The sequence below is a fragment of the Nelumbo lutea genome, chromosome 8 (assembly GCF_056320005.1).
Source record: "Nelumbo lutea isolate HS-2025 chromosome 8, American lotus-T2T, whole genome shotgun sequence".
Classification (NCBI taxonomy): domain Eukaryota; kingdom Viridiplantae; phylum Streptophyta; class Magnoliopsida; order Proteales; family Nelumbonaceae; genus Nelumbo; species Nelumbo lutea.
In genome coordinates, this window is record NC_142691.1 from 56,483,163 (window position 1) to 56,506,813 (window position 23,651).

A 23,651-nucleotide genomic window follows, 5' to 3' on the forward strand; every position below is an offset into this window, starting at 1 on the left:
TAAGTAGATCTTTGTGAATATTTGAAAAAATTCCAGAATATTAAAAATCTAAAAGAAATAAAAATTTTAGGTTTTTCTTGTGATCTACCTCTAAAAATTGATTATATTGTATATCTATGGATGATCTACCATGTCCATAGTTCAATTGATTTTTTTTTAAATAGTTAAATTTTTTAAATTTTTTAATTTTCTGAATAATATATAATATATAGATAATTTCTTGAATTTTATGTGATCTAACGCTATAGGTTGAGTATGTTGTAGAGCTAAGACATCAATATATTGAAATATCATGTGAAAATTTTAATTTTTTTATTTGTTATTTTTAGTTTATAATGTTTCTTTATTTCTCTAATTTTTTTTCTATGATTTAAATTTTAATAATAAATATTTGAATGATCTATCATGTCCATAAAACCCATTCAATTTTTCTGTTACATGTTTAGTTTTTAAAATTTAGTTTAACTTTTAGAATAAAACATGCAAAAGCGTCCTCCATTCTCACTCCCATGAGATATTTAGCGACTGGTCCGATTTACAGGTGGTTTTCCACTTCCATCTCATCGAAGCGTTTAAGTTCATTGATAGAGAAGGGGACGGGAAAATCACGAGGTATGAGCTTGAGAACATCGTTAGCTGGCTGGGTGTCGACATGCTGACACGCCATACGCAGGGTTGCTGCCAAATGGGTACCTGATTAATTGGTCGCTGCGGGTTTTATTGCAGGCTTGGGGTGAGACAAGAGAGAAGAAAGGTAAGGGAGATGAAGCAGAGGACCGTGATGAGAGAAGATTCAAGCTCCATTTTCATGGCTTCCAATTGTCTAATGGAAGACGATGCAGTTTGAAGCTCAAAAACCTCAACCGATTCAGTCTTAAGGTAGAAGATAATGAACAAAAAATGTTTTGAAAAGTAATTTTAACATTTTCAACAGATAACTGAACGATCACTTTTAGAAAATTTAATTACGTTTAAAATTTAAATACTAACTTGACGTTAGCCCCAAAGTGGTAGTAAAATGAAATTTGCCCTAATTTTTTTTAACTCGGTAGAAGTGTTCAAGTTGTCATTTTCAAACGTCAATAAACAAGATTGTTGAGAGAAGGTCGATTAAGTAAATCGATTGCAACTATTAGGAGAGTTTTAGTATAAAGTAAACTTTAGGGTAAGTTTTAGCAAAACGTAAATTTATAGGAATGTTTTAGTAAATAACAAATAGTTTATTATTTGATTATTAAAATCCATTGTTGCCACATGCTTCACATATGAAGTCGGAGAAGCTGCTGTAACTCTGAGTGAGTTCACGCAGGAAGAAAGAAGAAAGAAGAAAAAAATCTCATCATCACGAAGGTAAAATTGATCGCGTAGTTTTTCATTCAATTGCAGATTTTGGAGAAAATCTCGAACTGTTTTTTCTTTTTTTTTTTTTGTTAGCAAAAAAAAAGCAGGAAATTTGAACAGGTTTCTCTGTTTCTTACAATATTTACCATAATGCAGTCCATGCTTTCATTGATTTCGAGGAATTTCAGAAGATTTTTCCTTTTCGGTTGTTGGACTTACATTTTGAGATTGATTTTAGTAAGAGATTTTAGTTAAAAGCAACTGCATTTCTGTTTACTGGATTTTTCAGTTATTTGATCATAATGTGGAGGCTTAAAATCGCCGAAGGAGGAAACTCGTGGCTTCGGACAACAAACAATCACGTCGGAAGACAAGTATGGGAGTTCGACCCCAAGCTTGGAACGCCGGAGGAGATTATGGAGGTTGAGAAGGCTCGAGAAGGTTTCCAGAAGCGTCGGTTCGAGAAGAAGCATAGTTCAGACCTTCTCATGAGGATTCAGGTGAAAGAAAGAAGAGAGCTGCTTTTATTTATTTATTTATTTTTTGGGTTTTAGGAAGAAACCTCGTGACGCTAAGGCATTGGAGACGTGTTTTCTTTAATCCTGGCTATCCGCCCTTCTATAATTTTCTATTAATTAACTAGATGTGTGAATAGGAAATTGTATTGTTTGTTTGTTGTTGACCGTTGTTTGTAATCTCAGCTTGTGTCAATGGTCATAGAATTTCCAAAAAGAGAATTAGACATGCTCTAGAGTTCATATTTCGTTTAACTTGCCAACTAGACCTTCTACCACCCAAAACCCAAGCCTCTCATACTCCAAGTTTACTTGATTTTGCTCTAACTCATTCAAGGAGTATAAATTTAGAAACCCCATACTCAAAATGTAACAAGTGATTGTAATTTAATTCATATCAATTAATATTTTGGGCATCCATTTTTTTTGCAGTTTATTGTTTCTTTTCTGAAGTTAAATATATAAATTAATTAAAACATCTTGAAAGTGCAAGTTAGTAATGCAATTTTGTAGGATGTCTTAAGATCTTTGTCTTGGAACACCTTATGTACTCAATTGAGGATTATCCTAGCTATTTACTATCCATTCTAATGAATGATATCTATCTATCTATTGGTAAGTAAAGTATAGTTGGGATAAGACTTGGGTGATGATGATGGCAAGTATAGTATTGTAAAAAACCATTACCAATGTTGGTCCCAACTATTTGGGGTCTTGGTAGGGGTAGACTGGATATGGTCCTAACCTTTGGCATTTTTTTTTTTCACAAAGTGGCTGCTCTAAGATTTCAAGCTGCATTCTCTTGTTTGCCAGGTCTAGAGTATTTTATCACAAGTGAATATTTACATTATATTATTTGCACTACCTAGGAATATGGTAGTGCAAATGTAGAACAAATGCACAAATTTCTTTTTTTTTTAATTTTATATAAAAAGGAAAAAGAAGCTTTATTGAAGACATCCCTTTTATTTATCAAAGAAAAAGAAGTTTGGAGAGTTCAAAGTTGAAGACATCACTTGAACTTGATGTGGTCTTTTTTTATGAGTAACATTATTAAAGAAGCTTTATTTATGGTGAATGTGAAAATAAAAGTTAAAGGTACACCTTTTTCATATGACACACTCAAATAAGGGAAATCAAGTGCATAGCAGCAAATACATCGTAGAAGTACAGTTCTGTTTATGATGAATGAGAAATTAAAAGTTAAAGACATACCTTCATATGACAAACTCAAATAAGGAAAACCATGTGCATAGCACCAAATACATCGTATAAGAACAGTACTTTCTATCCTATGCTTAAAGCCTCCAATACAGCTGTGCTTTCCTCTGATACAGCTTTATTTTTTCAGACAAGAGTCTAAAAGAAAATTTTCATTTAGGAGGTTGGGTACATAAAAGTCAACTTTGATGGCAGCAGTAGAGGGAGCCTTGGACCTTCAGGTGTAGGAGGTGCACTCCAGAATGAAATAGGGCATGTGCTGGTTCTGTTTTAAGGTCTGATTTCTATTGGAGATTCCTCAAAGGCTGAAGTGTTGTCAGTTTTGGAAGGTGTAACTAGAGCAAAGGAGCTGAATGTGCATAAATTGATTATTGAAGGAGATTCAAAACACTAGTGATCAAGTAGCTTTTAAACAAAGGGAATCATTTGTGGATATACACCAATGAGTTCAAAAAGTTTAAATGGATAACCAGGGGAGGGGATCAGCGGATATTAAAATTCAATGGGTGCAAAGGATGGCCAACAGCATGGCTGATTCTATGGCAAAACATGGATTGGAGAGGACTTAAATGTTTTGGGCTCAGTTGTAAAATCTTGTTATTGGAGATAAGCTGCTTTATATCCATTCATTTCTGCATTCCTTGTAATCTTCTTTTATAAATTTAATGAAAAATTTCAGTTATTGATAAAAAAAGCAATTGTTCATTTCAATTACAGAATGTTAAAAGAGGTTTTAAGTTGGGAAATGGACTATTCAGAGTGCAATACATGAAGTCTACCCTAGTTTCCTTAATCCCATCTGGTTTGATGTGGGATGGGGTAATAAAGTACATTTGTGGGAAAATCTATGGTTAGGGGAAGCCCCACTTAAAGACCAATTCCTGAACTCTTTGCTCTTTTAAACTTTAAGTGTGAAACTGTGTCTTTTTTGGGAACACCTTATCAAACGGTGTAAATTGGAACTTGGGTTAGGGGGTGTATTCTGAGGTACAGGAAGTGAGGTACTAGCACTCTATTTAGGTGCTGTAGAGCAAGGGGATTCACTGACAGCAGAACTAATGGTTTTGCTTCAAGAGTTGAAGCTTGCAAAACAACTTGGCTTCCAAAGGTTAGAAGTGGAAGCAGACTTTCAGGTGGTGATTTCCTGGACAAAATTTCATTGCCGAACCCCTTGGGTATACAGGAAAAGGATTAGAGAAATTTAAATGATAACAAGGGAACTGAGTGTTACATTTAAATGGATGAGAAGAACTGCAAATGGCATGGTAGATACATTAGCTAAACGGGGGGCACACCGGCAAACAGGCAGCACTTATTTTGGGCTAAACTTTAAGTAGGAATGGCAATGGGTAGGGTACTCGTGCAAATTGCCCTACCCATTCCCAAACCCACCTGTGTCCCTGATTCCAAACCCGTCTAACTTTTCCTCTCAATTTCCCAAACCCATTAAACCCGTCCCGACCCATCCCACCCATTAAACCCCTTGACTAAACGTTTTCTACTAAAAAAAATTTCTTAATGCTTATAGTGTGACTTGAACTCAGATCAATTAATGATAGCACCAAATCTCCTAATACTACTTTAAGCCACTAAGCCATCTCACCTTTTCTGTTATTTAATGAAATAAAATAGATTTTATTAACTTTTGTGTTCATCAAAACAATCAATACATGTATATGATTAACAATTCCAACTAAAAATTAAAAGAAATAATATTTAAAATTAGCATCTTGTAACTAAATGAAATAAACAATCTATCAAATCCAAATTTACATCAAATGATGATTTTAATCCCAAGAAATTTATACAAATAAAATATTAATAATAGAATAATTATCTTAGTACTCAAAATTTATAATTTGTGCATGATATATAATATAATAGGTTCATATTTATGCATCCCGGGTATTGGGTATTGGATGCCCTAAAATCAAAACCCAAACCCGTCCCAAACCCTATAGGGTTTTGATAAATGGGTCCTATTAGGGTCAGGATGGGTCAGATACCCAAAAATTCCTGTGAAATTGCCATCCCTGACTTTAAGGCTGATTTTGGGGGATTGCATTTTTAGTTGTATCTGTTTACCATATGGGTGTGGGTAAACTACCCATAAATTTGTAAGCTCAATTTTCACATTACGATTAATAAAAGTTACCTTTGCTGATTATAAAAAAAAAGGAACTTGGGTTTTAGAAGAAGCTTAAGGGAAAATGAATGTGAGTCCTTAATCCATTTGCTGGACTTGTTAGGGCAAGTTTTTTCTAGACCTGCCGCTCGAGGATTTGAGTTTGGTTAGGCTCTTCGGATGGTCTCTTCACTTGTTCCTCTTTTTTCAGAGTACTTGCCTTGGCTAACCTCCTAGTAGGAGACTTCCCTATGAAAGAAATATGGAGTAAGCCTATCCCTTCAAAAATTTAAGCCCTCTACTGGGAAATCTTCATCGGTAAGGTAAATACTTGTGATATGTTGCAAAGAAGGCCTTATGCTTGCCTTTCTCTTCACATGTGCTCCCTTTGTAAGGAAAGTGGTGAGGCCCTATCTGATTCATTATTCTCCTGTACCTTTGTGCATCAAATTTGGGTGTTTTTTTTTTCTTGTGTTCTCTTTGGCTGCAGGTGGGTTCCCCCTCAAGATGTGGTGGGCCTATTCATCCTTGACTTCTTGAAACAACCAAAGAAAAGAGGGGAAATAATGTGGAGAGCTACGGAGGCAGCAATTTGTTGGGTGGTTTGGGAAGAAAGGAATAATAGGATCTTCTTTGAGAAAAGCAGGACACTAGAGGAAGTGATAGACAACATAAAGGTGAAGGTTGCTCATTGGGTAAAAGGTAAGTGTGGATTGGAAACCTCTAGAAGGCAACAAAATCAAACTGAACTTTGATGGGAGCTCCCTTGGAAACCCAGGTTTGTCTGGTATAGGAGTAATCAGAAACTCTGAAAGGAGAATCTTGGCTTTATTTCCAGGGCCAATGGCACTGGAAATTCCTTGAGGCCTGATTGCTGGCACTGCTACAAGGTCTCAAGCTAGCTAAACAGTTGGGATTAGGCAAATTGAGGTGGAAGGAGATTCAAAAGTAGTCATTTCATGGGCAAGTTACAATAGATGTACCCCTTGGACTTTCAAATATGTGGTTAGCGAAGTGGAACAGATTGCAAAGGATATAGAGGCTGAATTCAGTTGGGTCAGAAGGAGTGCAAATGGACTAGCTGATTCCCTTGCCAAACAAGGGGCCTTAAGGCAACAACTATTTTGGGTGGCTATGTAACTTGGGATTGAAAATTGTTCTAATTTGGGATTCAAAGATGGGAACGACACTCCCATCGCCAAGTTGTACTAATTTGTTGTGGTTCAAACTTAATAATAAATAAAATATTTCTGCTGATAAAAAATGGATTATTCAGAGTGAGGGATGCTATTATATAGGGCATATCACATCTTAGCAATACATTTGCAGTTCAAATTATGGACTTTATGAAGTTCTACGAAAGGATAGGAAACTAATGAAGCTAACAAAGAGGGTTTTGGTAGGTGAGTTTAAGTTTGAGCAGTTGAACTTAAATCATGACATTGGGAATTGAAAAGGAGATGTGCTTATCCCCAAATTGGTGCATCCTCTGCCGGTCTAATGGTGAGAGTTGTTCTCACCGCCTACTTTCCTATCCTTTTTTTTTATGGGAAACGGTAACTTCCATTAAAATTTAAGGAATACTTTCCTATCCTTTTATTGCTGACATTTGGAATTGGTGTTTCTCTTTATTTGGGTGCAGGTGGATTTTGCCAACTGAGGTAAGCCTTTTGTTTGACCTGTTTGTGTTCAGTTGGCCCAAGAAAAGGGGAAGAATAATGTGGAGGTATATAAGAGCTGCTTTGATTATTGCTTGGGAGGAAAGAAATGCATGAATCTTCCCAGAAAAAGAGAGAAGCAAGGACATGATAAAAGAGTGTCTGGTTACTAGGGTAATACATTGGATCAGAACTTTTGATTCATTATCACTCTTCTCCTTTGATGATCTTTGGGGGAATTGGTATGCAGTGGCAAGGAGTTCTGCTAGAAAGGAAAGACCAACCTTGGTATGGACGCCTCCCTCCAAAGGATTCATGAAACTGAATTTTGATGGTAGCAGCCAAAGCAACACAAGTCCTAAGTTGGTGGTAGGATGGCTGAAAGACACCTTGTTGCTTTGTATTTGGAACCAATGAGAGTGGAAGATTCATAAGGGCTGAGATGATGGTGGAAGATTCATAAGGGCTGAATGACTTTTTGTGTTTATTGCTATACCCTTAAATATTTTTTATTGATTGTTACTGCTGAATATTTTGTTGTATTATGTGAAGACAAGAAGCCTAATTCAGATGCTCAGGTCGAGAAAATCTCGGAAGGGGTTGAAGACCATTTTGATTTATGTGAAGACAAGCAGGAGCCTCGACACGACCAAGAGTTTGAGTCAGGTGTGAGGATCGAAGCATTGGAGGTTGCAAATGGTGAAGATTGGAACGAGCTGAATAAGTTAAGTGGTCCCACCTCAGTCATTGATTTTGTAGAGATTTTTCTCTCTCTCCTGCGCATTCGGAGGGGGAGGGGGTAAGGGAAAAGAGGCAACTCTCAAACAAGTGAATAGAGGGGATGGCATGGTGATAGGGGAAGAAGATAGGGTGTTCGAGAAGCGGGTTTCTACTCAGGGAGGGAAAGACAGGTGAAAAAGGTGAAAAAGGGGAAGTTGAGGTATCAAACGTTGGTCTATCTATCAAAAGTGGCATTACGGTGGCTGAGGAGGACAAAGAGGGAGTGGTGTTTGTTGTTGAATATGAAGATGTGGAGGAGGGAGAGTGTGTTTCAACCAATGAGATTGAGGGGTGAAAAACTTAGAAGTAAATGCTTTTGAAAGGAATGAACTATTGGTATCCAAAGTTTTTGTTAGAAATCTTGGGATTGATTTGGGCCAGAGGAGGAAGAAGCCTGACAAAGTTGCTCACTATGACACTGAAAAGGATCTAAAAATAGAGTGTCAAACAAATTTCAAATTGTTCATGTGTCCAAGGTTTGAGATTATTGAAGGCCTAGTTGGGGTAGGTCTAAGTGATAAAAATAAAAGATTATATAAGAGAAATGGGAGAAAGATTTATCAAAAAAAAAAAAAAAGAGAAAGGGGAGAAAGTTGAAGAATTCATGTCAGAGGGGTGAGGTTGAGGAGGTGCTGGCCTCGCATGGAAATAGCAACAAGGAAGCGTGTGCAAAGAATCAATTTGAAGATGAGGGGGAAAGGAGTTTGGTTTTTGGGGATAAGGAAAAGGAGGAAAGGAATGAGGTTTTGGGGAGAGATGGTGGTTTGGTTCAAGGAATTGAGAAGTGGAGTTTAGGTAGTATGGGTTTTAATTTTATTGTGGACAAGGAACTAGAGGTTGGCAAGTTTTTGGAAGCAAAGCATGAAGGAGGTTTGGATGTAAAGATGCTTACAGATAAGGATGTGGGGGTTGGTAAGACTTTAGGATTATTTTTCTTGGGTGGTGAGGCCTTCACTATAAGAGCTTTCGAATAATTTGAGAAAAGTAGGGAGAAATGTAAAAAGTCAATTCTAAGGGAAGGGGGTGAGAAGTGGACCGAAGGAGAATAGTAGAAATCTGCTGAATTAAAAAAATTATGAAAGTAAAAAATATTTTCTTGAAGAAGAGAAGAAAGAGAGAAGAAAAGAAGAAGAGAACTTGAGAAAGAAAAGAGAGCTATATCTTGCCGTCCCCTTCACTTAATATTTATATTAGAAATATAAGAAGAATACAATGACTAATATGCCCTTATAGGGCGGCAAACGCTAAAAAGCATATAAAAGACTTAAATAAATAATAAATAATGGACCCAACATAACTGCTATGGTCCCCACTTCCTATCTAACAATTAACATAAAACAACTACTCCTAAAACAACACGAAACTGACTAAATCTTCAACACTCCCCCTCAAATCGGGAGTAAATGTCACACATTCTCCAGTTGTTACCCTTTCTCTTATGAAGTGCCTATCAAATTCAATGTGTTTTGTGCTGTCATGCTGAATTGGATTGTGGGCAATATTGGTTGCAACTTGATTGTCATAGTATAGCATCATAGGTTCCTCTGCTTTTACCCTAATCTCGCTCAATAGGGATCTAACCGAAAGTAGTTCTAAGACACCATGAGCCATTGATCTATATTCAGCCTCTGCACTTAACCTAGCCACAACTGCCTGTTTTTTACTCTTCTATGAGGTCAAGTTTCCACCTACGAAGGTACATACTCTTGATGTAGAACGCTTGTCACCTAAGCAACCTACCCAGTCTACATCTGTACAAGATTCCAACTTCAGATTTCATGATCTGAGAAAAGGATACTACTGCTGGGTTGTTTCTTCAGGTATGCAAGTATTATCTCAATAGCTTCCCAGTGCTGAACTCGAGGTGCATGCATGTATTGACTTACAACACTGACGACATAAGAAATATATGGTCATGTCACACACAAATATAACAGTCGGCTCATCATTCTTTGATATCTCCCCACATCATTTACCAACTCACCATCCACAACATTAATTCTACGATTTGGATCAATAGGAGTGTCGGCTGGTTTGGTTCCCAACTTCCCAGTCTCCCGCAATAGGTTTAGTACATATTTTCTCTGAGAAATGAAGATCCCATGCTTGGATTTTGCAACCTCAATCCCCAAGAAATATTTGACCTCACCAAGATCTTTGATCTCAAATTCTTGCTGCAATGATTTTTTTGAGAGCATCAATCTCCTTCAGATCATTTTCTGTGACCACTATATCATCTGCATACACAATCAGGATTGACACAAGTGCATCTCTCCTCTTCACAAAGAGGGTGTGATTAGATTGGGTTTGCGTGTACCCAAAATGGGTAAGTGCCCCTTTGAACCTGTCAAACCAAGCCCTAGGTGATTGTTTCAGGCCATACAATTTTCTCAGTTTACAAATATTTCCTTAACCAACATTTTCATAAAAACCTGCTAGAATGTCCATATATACCTCTTGCAAATCACCATTGAGGAATGCATTTTTAACATCAAGTTGAAATAGGGGCCAAGAATAGGTGGCTGCTAGAGACACGAGGATATGGATTGAACTCATTTTAGCAACCGGTGCAAAGGTTTCCAGATAATTAATGCCATAGGTCTGAGTATACCCTTTTGCAACCAATGTTGCCTTGTACCTCTCTATCCTACCATCGACCCTGTACTTCACAGTGAACACCCATCTACATCCGACTTTCTCCTTGTTTGGAGGAAGATCAACTATTTCCCAAGTTTGGTTTTTAACTAAGGCTTCCATCTCTTCTTTCATGGCTGTTTTCCACTCAGGTTTGGAGTTTCAGTAACATTACTGGGCATCAACACAAAATCCAGGGAAGAAAGGAAAGCTCGGTAGGAGGGTGATAAGGCACTGTAGGAGAGATGGTGTGAAATGCAATGGGCTATACACTTTCTCTTCCCTTTGCGAAGTGCAATGGGAAGATCAGGGTTAATGGGATTAACTGCAACAATAGTGTTATGTACAAGAACATTATCATCAGAAAAAATAACAGGCTTAGGCTCAAGGGGAATACTTGGAACTATATTTGCTGAATCTGGAGCCTTAGAAGGACAGATGGAGAGTGGTGTGGGTTCTACTGGTTGAGCATGTGTGGAGTCAACCATCGTCTGACGGTGTTGATAGTATTGTGAGGCTACCCGTAGTGGCTCAAGTAATGAAACTGATAGAGGTGCTGATGGTAAAACTGGGGGCATAAAGGAAACAGGAAGAGGAATAGACTGTGAGTTCTCCTCCCCAAGACTCTCCCCTTGAGGAGAACCACTCGAGAAAAAGAAGGTAGACTCAAAAAAAGTAATATCCATAGTGACAAATATACTCTTTGACATAGGGTCAGAACAACAATACCCTTTTTGGTTTTGAGCATACCCAAGGAAAACACATTTCTTGGCCTTAGGATCCAATTTCTTGTGATGGGGGCTAAGAATGTGAACAAAGGAAACACACCCAAAAACCCTTAGAGGTATGTGAAACATCTCCCCATCTAGAAAAAGAAAACTGGATGGTATCTTAAACCCCAAAGTACGTGAAGGAATACGGTTAATCAAGTGTACGACTATAAGAAATGCATCTCCCCAGAAATGAATAGGAACTGAATCACACACTGTAAGACTTCTTGCCACCTCCACAATGTGTCTATTTTTTCTCTCTGCTACTCCATTCTGTTGCGGTGTATATGCACAATTACTTTGATGAATTATACCATGTTCCAAAAAATATGTGGTCAAATTTTTCTCAAAATACTCTTTGGCATTATCTGATCTGAAGGCCTTAGTTCTTATTCCAAATTGTGTGAGAATCATCTGGTGGAACTGTCGTACTAAGTTAGGAACCTCATCACGGGATCTCATCAAATATGTCCAAGAATACCGTGTATAATCATCCACAAACAAGAGGAAATAACGGTAGCCACCCATGGAAGGAATATGATATGGTCCCCGTACATCAGTGTGAATAACATCAAAAGCAAAAGCACTTCTTTTATTACTTGGTTTAAAAGGATGTCTACAATGCTTTCCCAACTGACAACTCTCACACTCTAAGGTAGATAATAGGACAAACTCAAACAATTTTGGAAAAAGGAATTTTAATGAACTAAAAGAAAGATGACCCAACTGATTATGATAGAGCATAATCTGACTCATTGACTCTGATCCACTACTATTGCTGCTACTAACATGGTGGGCCTGATGTCTAGGGATCTCATCCAAAAGGTAGACTCAATTCACCTCACGATCACTCACAATCATCTTTTTTGACTCCAGATTTTGCAAAACACAATTACCAGGAAGGTCACTGAACAATTTAAATTTTTTGTCAAAGAACTAACAAAAAGATGGTTGTAAGAAGTTTAGGGACATGTAAGACAAAAGATAAAGTAATGTCATTGGCCACTCTAACTGTCCCCTTCCTAGCATTGGGAATATGTCAACCATCTGTTGTAGAGACTTTGTCTCTACCAGAGCACAACTGATAAGAACTAAAAAGGGTAGGTATATTAGTCATGTGCTTAGATGCTCCTGAGTCCATAATCTAGGGAGGTCCCTCCTTACCTGAAGTGAATGCAAAATTTGCAGTTGCATATGAACTACTTGTATGAGAAAAAGAGGTGGTGTAGTTGATTCCTGCACTTTGTTGTCCATTTGAAGGGCTAGAACTAGTTGGATCTTTCTTACTCATAAGCTGTCCAAACCTTCCGAGTTCTGTTCTAACTGCTGCTACTGCAACGGACTCCCAATCAGTTTGGGAAAGGGGGGCCGAAGAGTCTCCCGTAGTGGTCACATTTGCATTTCCCTTCTTGTTCTTGATCTGAGTAGGTATAAGATGTGGATGGAGCTTCCAACAAGTGTCTCTGTTATGCGTAGGTTTCTTACAATAATCACACACTAAGTCCTTCTTATCCTCCCTCCTAGTCTCACTACTCCCCCTATTTCCAGTTGTCTTATGTTTGGTTGTACTAACCATAGCAGATTGGTCAATCCCAGGCTGTCTCAGCATGACATTCCTCTTGCTCTCCTTTCAAAAAACAAAGGCATAGGCTTGAGAGAGTGTCACACTCTCTCTAGAAAGGATATGCTGCCTAGCAATGTTGAATTCAGGGTTTAACCTTGCCAAGAACTCAAAAACCCTATTTTTCTCTACCAGTTTTTGATAGGTTGTTGCATCATTTACACTTTCCCACACCATAGTTTCTAAGTGATTTATCTCCTACCAAAGGGTTTTCAGTCACTTCATCTCAAATCTCCTTTGCAGTATTAGCCCATAGAAAATTTTTGCCAATGTGAGGTAACATAGAATTACACAGGCAGGACATCACCATGTAATTCTCCTGTACCCATTGAGAGGAATTTGTATCAGGTTTCTTCTCCTCCCCAGTGATGTACCCTAATTTTCCACGGGCACCAATAGCCATCTTGATTGATTGTGCCCATTCTAAATAATTTGTACCATCAAGCTTCACTGTAGTAATGATTCTAGACAAAAAAATATCACTACTACCTCCAACACCCGGTCCCATGGTACCGGTGGACTTCAACTCGGTACTCCAACTCTCCATCATACTTCAAACAGTTCAACAATAAGAAAAAAGGTTGAGAGCCTCCAAGAGCAATTCGATTCACACACATAGGAACAAACCCTTCTAGAAGAAGAAAACCCTATTTAGAGAGAATCCCTCTGCTCCCATTGTCTCCCACCAGAGAGAAAAGTGAATTGGCCACTCTAGGAGGCCCAGAAAACTCCATAAACCTAACCTCCCCCTACAGAAAAACAAGAGAAATCCAACAATACCTAAGCGCCCAAGATCAGCTCAAGAGTCTAGCTTTTCTAGGACTCTTCCCCGTACTCTGGTTCTTCCTAATTTTGATGCCAAAAAGTAGATCGCCTGTATGATGACTAGATCTCACCAAAAAATCCAAGAACTGGGCAATTTGTAGTAGATTAATTAGCCCTTTATCACCACATGCAGTCGGCCGATCTAGGGCTGCATGAGAAAACTCCAAGAACCCTAGCCGAAGCTCTGATACCAAGTAGAAATCTGCTGAATTAAAAAAATTATGAAAGAAAAAATATTTTCTTTAAGAAGAGAAGAAAGAGAGAAGAAGAAAGGCAGAAGAGAACTTGAGAAAGAAAAGAGAGCTATATCTTGCCGCCCCCTTCACTTAATATTTATATTAGAAATATAAGAAGAATACAATGACTAATATGCCCTTATAGGGCGGCAAACACTAAAAAGCACATAAAAGACTTAAAGAAATAATAAATAATGGACCCGGCATAACTGCTGTGGTCCCCACTTCCTATCTAACAATTAACATAAAACAACTACTCCTAAAACAACACAAAACTGACTGAATCTTTAACAGTCAGGAAGAGGAACTCGATGGGAGGGGGGAATGATCTTGTTTCTGAGAGGAATTTCTGGAGTTGTTTTGTTTGCTTTGTTCTATAATTGAGTGGCCGAGAGTTGTTGTTTCTCTGAGTCATTTCTGTTTGTGTGGGTCTTGTGTTGGGTGTGAGCGTTTTGTACCTGTTGGGTTTGCTATTTCTTCTCTTGGGTGATTTCTCATTACCTTCCCCCTGTACTTTCTTTTTGTTTTTAATGAAATTTTATTTATTATAAGAAATTCACCATCTTGTTCGCCAAAGTCAAAGCAATAAGCCATTCAGTTTAACTACTTCAGTTATTATCAAACGGCCCCTTAATTGGACTTGAAGGGTTTCAAACATGTGTTCAAAGGACTAAAGGTCAAAAATAAAACAGACACCTGCATTCATTGGGAGTCTGCTAGAAAAGATATAGAAAGACTTTCCAAACTATTTTGGAGTTTCAATGTTGCAATATACCCCTTTAGTAGGGTGGATCATGGGCAAGGCAGGAATGGACTGTGGGCCTACAACAGTACAACCTTATATATATTATGCATACCATGCCAGGCCTGGGCTGGGTCTGGACACAAAACTTAGGCACAACACTGTTAGGCTAGCCACAGCTACCATTATTAACAATAAAAAATATCCAGAGTTGAGATAAATGTGTGGTGAAAGTTTCCCAACATCCCTAGGCTTTCCTTTAACAAACAGGTATTCGGTAGCAACCATAAATGAAGTAATAGAAAGAAGCATAATATGGAAAATAACCTTGACTAGGAATTACTGTTAGGTGTTAGAAAACATCACAAAAACCAAGGTGGTGCAGCAGCAATAAACTAAAATTCTCATTCATCTCTGTAATTGGAAGCACTATAGTCATGGACTTATGGTCATGGCTTGCCTTATTAGCAAGTAAATTTATTAAACTGCTCATTACAGTAATAACTAATGACATGTAAAGCGGCCTGCTAACTGAACAGCTGATACAGTGACTCAAAAACAATTAAATATGAACTAAAAGAAACATACTTCAACAAAATCCTCTGGAATACCATACCCTTGATGGTGATGTGGGTGGTATGGAAGGAGAGATCACAGAATCTTTGAGAACAAGGCTGCATCTCACGAAGAGATTATACAGAGGGCTGTTGTAACTCTTCATTCTTGGCTATCTGATGTTGTTAAGTTTTAGGGCATTCCTCAGCACAATTTTTTTGAACAAAGTTTAGTATTTTCTTAGAGGGCTTGCTGTTTGTTCTAGGAGCTCAGTTTTTGGTATGACTAATGTACAGACCTAATATATGAATGTATCTCACTGTACATGGCCCATAATGATCAAATACAATATTTGTTCAGAAAAAAAAATAAACATACCTGTGGATTCCACATGGGTCTGATGTCCAAATACTAGAAAAATCCTGTCGCCCAAATACAGGAAAATCTAGAAAATAGAAAGGAAAAAATAGCAAGCAGTTGTGTTCATAATTATCATATGTACTTCATTTTGCATTAGAATTCATATCTCTTCAAATTATTGATAAAAAAAATTCACCTCTCTTCATATTTAGGAATGAAAAAGGGATTTACATTCTTGATATATTATTACTGCTTTCACTCAATGTTAAATATGGAAAAGAGACTAGGTAAGGTTTCTGATGTTTCATGTTACACTCTCATGTTGACCCTTTGATTTTTAAAAACTTAGTTTGCAAAGGAGAATCCACAAAGTACAATCTTACCTCAAGTTGAAGTAAAAGATTCAGAAGATGTTACTGATGAGGCTGTGAAAATCACTTTGAAAAGGGCTATCAGTTTCTACTCGACCATCCAGGCACATGATGGACACTGGCCAGGGGACTATGGTGGCCCTATGTTTCTATTACCTGGTTTGGTAAGTATTGAACCTTAAATAGATTTCTTTCCTCTCCTTGGTTTCTTGTAAATTTTTAATGCTGTTTTTCTCATTTAATGGAACAGATAATTACCCTATATATAACAGGAGCACTGAATGCAGTCTTGTCAAAAGAACATCAACGTGAGATGTGCCGCTATCTTTACAATCATCAGGCAAGATAAACTCCTGCAGCTTTGAAGTTGCAACCTGCGCATCTCTTTTACACACCTGTTTAATGTTATATGGTTTCTAGTGTCTGTTATTCTTACCTCTCTCTCTCTTACACACACACACATAGTTTGTACATTGAAACACAAAACCCTTCTAAACATTGGGACTTGTGAATTGTAGAATGAAGATGGTGGTTGGGGTTTACACATTGAGGGCCCAAGCACCATGTTTGGTACTGCTCTGAACTATGTTACTTTGAGGTTGCTTGGTGAAGGGGCTGATGATGGAGAAGGAGCGATGGAAAAAGGGCACAAATGGATTTTTGACCATGGTGGTGTCACTGCAATAACTTCATGGGGGAAAATGTGGCTCTCTGTAAAAGACTAAACCCTTTATTCTTGCCGTTGATGGTGGTGGTGATATTTGTCTTGAGCAGTTATGTTCATGCTAGCATGTATTCTGGGGCATTTATGTATATTTTTTTTCTATAATGATATTAGGTACTTGGAGCATTTGAATGGTCTGGGAACAATCCACTACCTCCTGAGATATGGCTGCTCCCTTATTTTCTTCCTTTCCATCCAGGTGTGTAGTGAATATTTCTCTGATTTGCATTCAATTTTCATTTCTTTGAATCTAGTGTAAACAGAGATTTTGCTTAAATATCTAATATACACTTTCTTTTTTACTAGTAAATGAAAATTTCATTAAAAAATAAAAAAGAGAATACAAGAATTGGGTATAAGAAATCAGCAAGGTGAATTCAAAGTATACAATGTGTTTCCTGTCAATTATATTTGTACTCGGTCAGGAGTTTGCAAAAGTGGTAGTTGATCATGTCAGTTCAATAAACTGTGAAGCTAAAGGATTTAATTAGAATGGTGAATTTTGACATGATAATAATCAAAGAGGGGAAAAATAAAGATAATTATTAAGAAACAGGCAAGATCAAATAACTAGAAATGTTCCACAAGAGCAATGATATTACATCAAATGAAACTGGAAAGTGGAGATAGTTCAGTTTCTTTCTTATCTCTCTACTTAGGCCCAATAGGAGAGGGAGCCACAAGAGCTGAAATGCAAGCTGTCTTCGACGTTTAAAGATTTGCAAGAGTCTAATTCTGCATAATACAGAGGTTGAAGGAGACTCCAAATCTGTGATAAGATGGTTCAAAAACAACTTCAATGTAACATGGCATCATAGGTATACCTTAAGCCAAGTTGTGATGGCTAGAAATTTGGAAGTGGCACGACCATGGACACAAGCAGCAAGTAGTTTAGATGATTTACTTGCAAGACAGAGTGAATAGGGATAATCTCTACTGGGGGACAACAGTGCAATTGAATTTATGTACTCAGCTGGAAAAGGGTAGGTGGCAGCTCTGCTAGCCTAATTAATCTGCCCTACACTTTGTATATGTGATTCTTTAACATATTTAATAAAGTTCAAAGTTACCAATAAAAAAAACTGGAAAGTGGAAATACTACCTGCAAAGAGTAAATCATGAATTAGGAACCTGGAAGCTCCTGTAAAATAGAAGCATGAATACATCTCCCACTCTGTAATTAAAAGATTCAATACATCTCTATCTCAGTAGCTTAATTACTTAAAGCAGATGAAGCTGTTCTTGACACTATGCACATGTATGGAAATAATTGTCATTGTTTTTCACCTGTACTGCAGCATGTCATGATGTTAATTAATTTCTAACGTGTGCAACCTCTGAGCAAAACCTTTGGTAAATTTGCCAGATGGCTTTACTGGAAACAAATAGTTGTTTAAAAGCATCCCATCAAGGTCCCTAAATAAAGAATACTAGATTTTTTTTTCATGACCATAAACTAAGCTTATCACTGCCTATTAGTTGTGGTTGAGCACTAACCATTCCTTGGATGATTTAAAGTACTGCTTGAATCAGTTGGTTTGATACTGATTTTAGTATAAGAGTGAACTCTTCCTATCCAAAGGGTACAAATGTGACAGGGTAACAGAGATTATTGTATTTAGATACAGAAGCTGCCACCACAGATACAGAAGCTTTGGGTTTGGTAGTGGTGGCAATTTTCTACTTTAAGAAATACTGCAGCGTTCATTGTGTTGTCCTCAACAGATATGTTGCTCATGTATTATGCAACCAAACATGGTGTCTTAATAGCTCACTAGCTTCTAGTTCTATATGTGAATCTGACAATCTAATTTATAGCACCAGTTTTAAATGTTTTTTCTTTTTCTTATTTTTTGCCTTCTTATGTTATTCAGGAAGAATGTGGTGTCACTGCCGGATGGTTTATTTGCCAATGTCATATTTATATGGGAAGAGATTTGTTGGTCCAATAACACCAACAGTTTTATCTTTGAGGAAAGAGCTATATACTGTACCCTATCATGAAGTAGATTGGAATCAAGCACGCAATCTATGTGCAAAGGTTTGTAATATCTAGCACATGCAAAAGCAAGGGTTTATAACATAATGCTTTTATATCGTTCTTTCTGGTCTTCCAATAAACCTTTCACAATATTAGTCTTTTTAGGTTCACAAATTTTGTCAAAGAATATTTCTTTTAAAACTGTTTTCACTGTCTCATGCCATGTCCTTTACAGACTTTCCTTGTCCTAGAGCATTCAACTTGTTCCAAATCAAACTTGACAGTGCAATATCTTTGCGCGCATGGCCAAACCATCTTAATTTACTGAACCATTTAGCCTTCACAATATTCATTTCTGATATAATTATCCCTTTACATCTTTATAGACTTTTATATCAACATTGTCAACTTAGTCATGCTTGTCTCATTTCCTGATTGCTCATCATTGTGCTTCATAGATAATGGCCTTTTGTAACATCTCTGGGTAGGGGCCAATGCTTGGTGTAATGGTAAAATTTTGGGCTGACAAGCATAAAATTGCAGGTTTGTGTCCAAGAATGGCCAATTTGTTTTAAAAAAATTGTCGAAGGTTAGGTTCGTATACAATCCCCCTCCCAAGGTCCCAGTTAGCTGGGACCAAAATTGGGTAATTACCTTTTTTTTGTATAAAATTCAGGTTGGAGTTATGTTACATGGGAACTTTAAAATGGGTAAACAACCCATTTGTATGTGTCTGAACACCAAAATCAACATGACTCTCAGATTCGTAGTATGTGACTAAAGAACCTTGAGCTGTTAAGAAAAAAGTTTGACATGAATTGTTAATTTATAATTTGTGCAAAAAATGGGTTGTGCAGAATAGAGAGAGAAAAAGTGGCAGCAAGTTTAGAGTAAAAACACCACTGCTGATTGGGAGAGAAAAGAATGATCTCCCAGTTGTCTAGGGTATTATTTATATTGAACTCATGGATCATAAGAATCATGATGAAATTACAGTAGGACCCTTGTTTAGCAATTGAATATAAAGTGACTAACCCATCCCTCTTTAAGTTACAATAATAAAAGACTTAGTTATCCATGGCCCATACTAAATAAAGTAGAGAAACATAAGTACATAAGTACTTATCAGGGATAAGTAAAGATAAACACTAAGATAAACAATTCTGTCCCATCTACCAGCTATTCTCAAAACTCCCCCTCAAGCTGAAGAGTATACATCATATAATCCCAGCTTGCTAGCAATAAATTCCAGCCTTGGTTTACTTAGAGCTTTAGACAACAAATCTACCAACTCACAGATGAAATTTTAGCCACAAGAAATATTAGCTAAATCAACATCATAGGTTTGAGTAAACACTTTTGCTACAAAGTTTATCATTAAACCTTTCAATAGAACCATCTAGTAAATACTTTATGGTATAGAAGGTGGGTTATTGCTATCTTTTCAGGCCTAATTGGGGAAGGGGACTCACTCTGAGCTGAAATTGTGGCTGTTATGGAAGGTGTAAAAAGGGCTAAGGAGCTAAACATTAGCTGCTTGATCATTGAAGGAGATTCCAAATTGGTAATAGAATAGCTCAAAAAGATCCAAAGATGATTTGGTGGAAATATCCTGGAGCACCCTTGATTTACAGCCTTGTATTGAAGACTCTTTTTCTGTTTGATTTCTAATATGCTCTTGGTGTGCCAACTTGACAACCAATGGTGTTGAGATGTACTTCTTTTTTCATTTTAATGAAATTTCTTTTTGATACACTTAAGGGTGGAACAATGGTTAAAGTCCTTAGATTTATTCACTGATTTCACTCTAGATGACTTGTTGAGAAAGTGGAAAGAGATTGCCAGCTCTGCCCAGGTTAGACACGATATGAAAGACACAGAATGTGGCAAAAGTTTCATATCGTGCATTCATCTCTTTTGTTGATAATATCCCTATTCCTAAGAATGTGGCAAAAGCTTTATCCAAGCCTGAATGGCAAGTGGGTGTTCACAGTGAAGCATAAGGTAATGGAACTGTTGAAAGGTACAAGGCCAGACTGGTGGCAAAAGGTTTTACACAGGTATATGGAGTAGACTATGCAAAGACATTTGCTCCAGTAGCCAAGTGAAGGGATGAGAGATCCATCATATGGACGCTCAAATCTTGCGGAATAAGGTGGGCGAATTTCAAAAAAAAAAAAATTTTCTTCCTTCAACTGGGAATCGCATTCCCTATTTAGAAAATCATATTTTCAAGGATCAATCTTGAATCATAAACTGAACCAGATCTGAACAAAAGCAGTAGGAGAGGATTATACCTGATACGGAGAAATAATATCTCCCAACTAAGGTGTTCACGCTCAAGGAAGGATCCAAAGACTGCTCTCACCGAAGATGGCGCAATGTCGGATAGAGCAGAATCAGCAGTGTTCTCTCCAAGAACCTAGTCCTTCGCAAGAAATAGCAGGATGGCACGTGAGCACAGCTTCCTATCAGTCCCTTCACAAGGAACTGATATCAAGATCGAATTTTGATTTCTTCCACTGAAATGGAGGTCGAATTGGCAGGTATGCTGAATTCTCTCTTCTATGATTTCAGCTCTAAAGACTTCCAGTGATCTGATGTTCTTGTGATGTCTAAAGGCTGCCGCCCCCTCCTCCTTTTATAACCTTAAAGGGATCATCCTAATCCCATTAAGAGTTGCTGATCCAAATCATATTTGGATCAGACTTCCCTTTAAGTGATAAGGGTAAACCCTTATCCTATTCGCAGATTGTATCAGCCTTCTCCCAATCTCATTAGTAGTTTTCCAGATCTGAATCTCATTTAGATCTGGCCTCTCTGAGTGGATAGGGTTAAGACCCAATCCTATCTGCTAATCCAATCCCAGAATTCACCCCCTTAATTTAATTGCTTAAATTAGCCCAGTTCGAAATGGGCTTTAGGCCCATTAGGGTTATGTGCTCACTTAGCCTTCCTAACTGCTGCCCAGTTGGGCTTCCTTGTATGTCGTGGGACCCAAACATTGATCTATACATCAACCACATGGGTTCAGCCCAGCCTTTGTCACAAGGATTGGCCGGATACACTGTTATGGACAGTGCACCCCCTGAAACCCATCACATGGGCTCTATGGGCCCAACACTTACCCTAAGTGGTCCTTGGGCCAAGCCACCTTGTAACACCCAGGGACTGTGGGCAGATGCAAGATTAGCCCATCGGGTATTATCCTCAATGGTCTTACACTTAACCTCTCAGCCCATAATGATCAAATACTGCCCGACAAGAGAGGACCTCTCCCTCGGTTGCAAGGAACAGTGTTGCACTTTCTGCTTATATGGATCCCGGGAATTAAAACATTTTGCAAACAATTTAGAAACCATAATATATATACTTTTATATCTCATATAAAATATATTTTGCAAGACAAATTTCAACGGTTGAAATCGACTGCCGGTAGTCTTGGTTTCCATCAGAGAGAGTGCATCCCCGATCATTACCTTTGTCCGACAAGGGGGCTGATCCTGTCACTATGATCACCCACTCAGATGAATTCTTAGATTGTCCCAACATACCTAGGTTTCGACCCCTGTTAAGGATCTCACTGATTGGTACATCAAAGACAGCCTAATTCGACACCTAGTGCAGTATCTTAATCGAGTCTAGGGGTCAGGTGTAACTTTCCAGTTTTGCCCATTAATCTCTAAGGTCCAGGGCAATACTAGAAATCTGGTCTGGTTCAAAGATTCAATTAATCCTACATTGCATGTGCCTTGGGTCTCACCCTGGCGGCTGAGACAGACCACCCCAACCCACTTAGTGGCACATCAGTGTCAGCCTTATCAGTATAGGTCTCCTCAGACTGACCCACTGGCTGTGGACATTCTAAACTAATACGAGTCTCATTAAGTGTCCAATTTAAGGGTATTACACAGAAACATACCAAAGGAACATGAATCAAATATGTACTTTTATTCATTTACAATAAACTAATAATGTACATCATTCTGATTGAAACTAAGGGCATACAAAAACCGTCTAACACTAAGATGAACTCTATCAGGATTCTTCTCTCATCGGTAGCAAATCTTGATTAGGAACTTCACCAGTTAGACATTAAAAATGCTTTCTTGAATGGTGACTTAGAAGAGGAAGTGTAAATGACTCAACCTCCAGGCTTTTGTGCCAAATTTAGTGAGCAGAAAGTGTGTAGGTTAAAAAAATCTTTATATGGGTTGAAGCAATCACCTCGAGCCTGGTTTAGTAAATTCCACTTAGTAGTTCAACAGATGGGTTTCAAACAAGCCAGTTAGACCACACTTTGTTTGTGAAGAAAGGTGAAGGGAAAATTGCAGCTTTAACTATGTATGTGGATGAGCTAATGATCATAGGATACTGGGAGGCCGAAATGCAGAAACTGAAGAAATTCTTAGCCACTCAATTTGAGGTGAAAGATTTAGGACCCTTGCATTATTTCCTTGGAATTGAAGGTGCCCGCTCTCAGAAGGGCAAATTTATTTCCCAGGAAATATGTACTGGATCTACCAGAAGTTACAGGAAAGCTAGGTGTGAAACCAATTGACTCACCAATTGAACCTAACCATCAGTTGGGAGATAGTCAGGGGGAGTTCTTGAAAGATGTGAAGAAGTTTCAGAGACTTGTAGGGAGACTCTTATATTTGTCTATGACCAAGCCTGATTTTGCTACTGTAGTGGGTGTTCTTAGTCAGTTCATGCACAATCCTAGGACAACTACTTTGAATCTGCAAAGAGAATCCTTAGATACCTCAAGAATTTCCAGGAGCTGGTTTGTTATTCTAGAAACATGGACATTTAAAGGTGGAAGTATATACTAATGCTGATTGCGTAGGGGGCAGTTGATGACCGAAAGTCTACCAGTGGGTATTGTACCTTTGTAGGAGGTAACTTGGTCACCTGGAGGAGTAAGAAGCAAAGTGTGGTGGCTAGATCTAATGCTGAAACAGAATACAAAGCTATGTCTCATGGAGTTGTTGAAATCATGTGGATAAGAAACTTGTTAGGTGAATTTGGTTTTGTAGTTAACAACCCTATGTCACTTTTGTTAGCGTAGGGGTATTTCTGTCTTTATACCTAGATTAATATTGCTGATCTGTAATGTTGTGTTGGAACCAGTGCTCCTAACTTAAATAAGGGCACATATGTCTTTTCAATTAATTTTAATGATATAAATA

At 37.8% G+C, this 23,651-nt stretch overlaps 1 protein-coding gene across 3 annotated transcripts in view; it reads left to right on the forward strand.

The window, feature by feature from the left end:
- Positions 1-433: 433 nt before the first annotated feature.
- Positions 434-23,651, forward strand: part of LOC148844319 (cycloartenol synthase 2-like) — a 70,126-nt gene continuing 46,908 nt past the window's right edge. The window contains exons 1-7 of one of the 3 annotated variants that reach the window (XM_088957815.1): positions 434-879; positions 1,631-1,841; positions 15,733-15,918; positions 16,005-16,094; positions 16,273-16,467; positions 16,593-16,677; positions 18,353-18,519. In XM_088957815.1, the coding sequence (XP_088813941.1) occupies positions 1,644-1,841; positions 15,733-15,918; positions 16,005-16,094; positions 16,273-16,467; positions 16,593-16,677; positions 18,353-18,519 (921 nt within the window). In that variant the 5' untranslated portion in view covers positions 434-879; positions 1,631-1,643. Of the gene's footprint in view, positions 880-1,016; positions 1,351-1,630; positions 1,842-15,732; positions 15,919-16,004; positions 16,095-16,272; positions 16,468-16,592; positions 16,678-18,352; positions 18,520-23,651 lie in introns of those variants that run through there. The other 2 variants (XM_088957814.1, XM_088957816.1) reach the window with 2 other exon arrangements.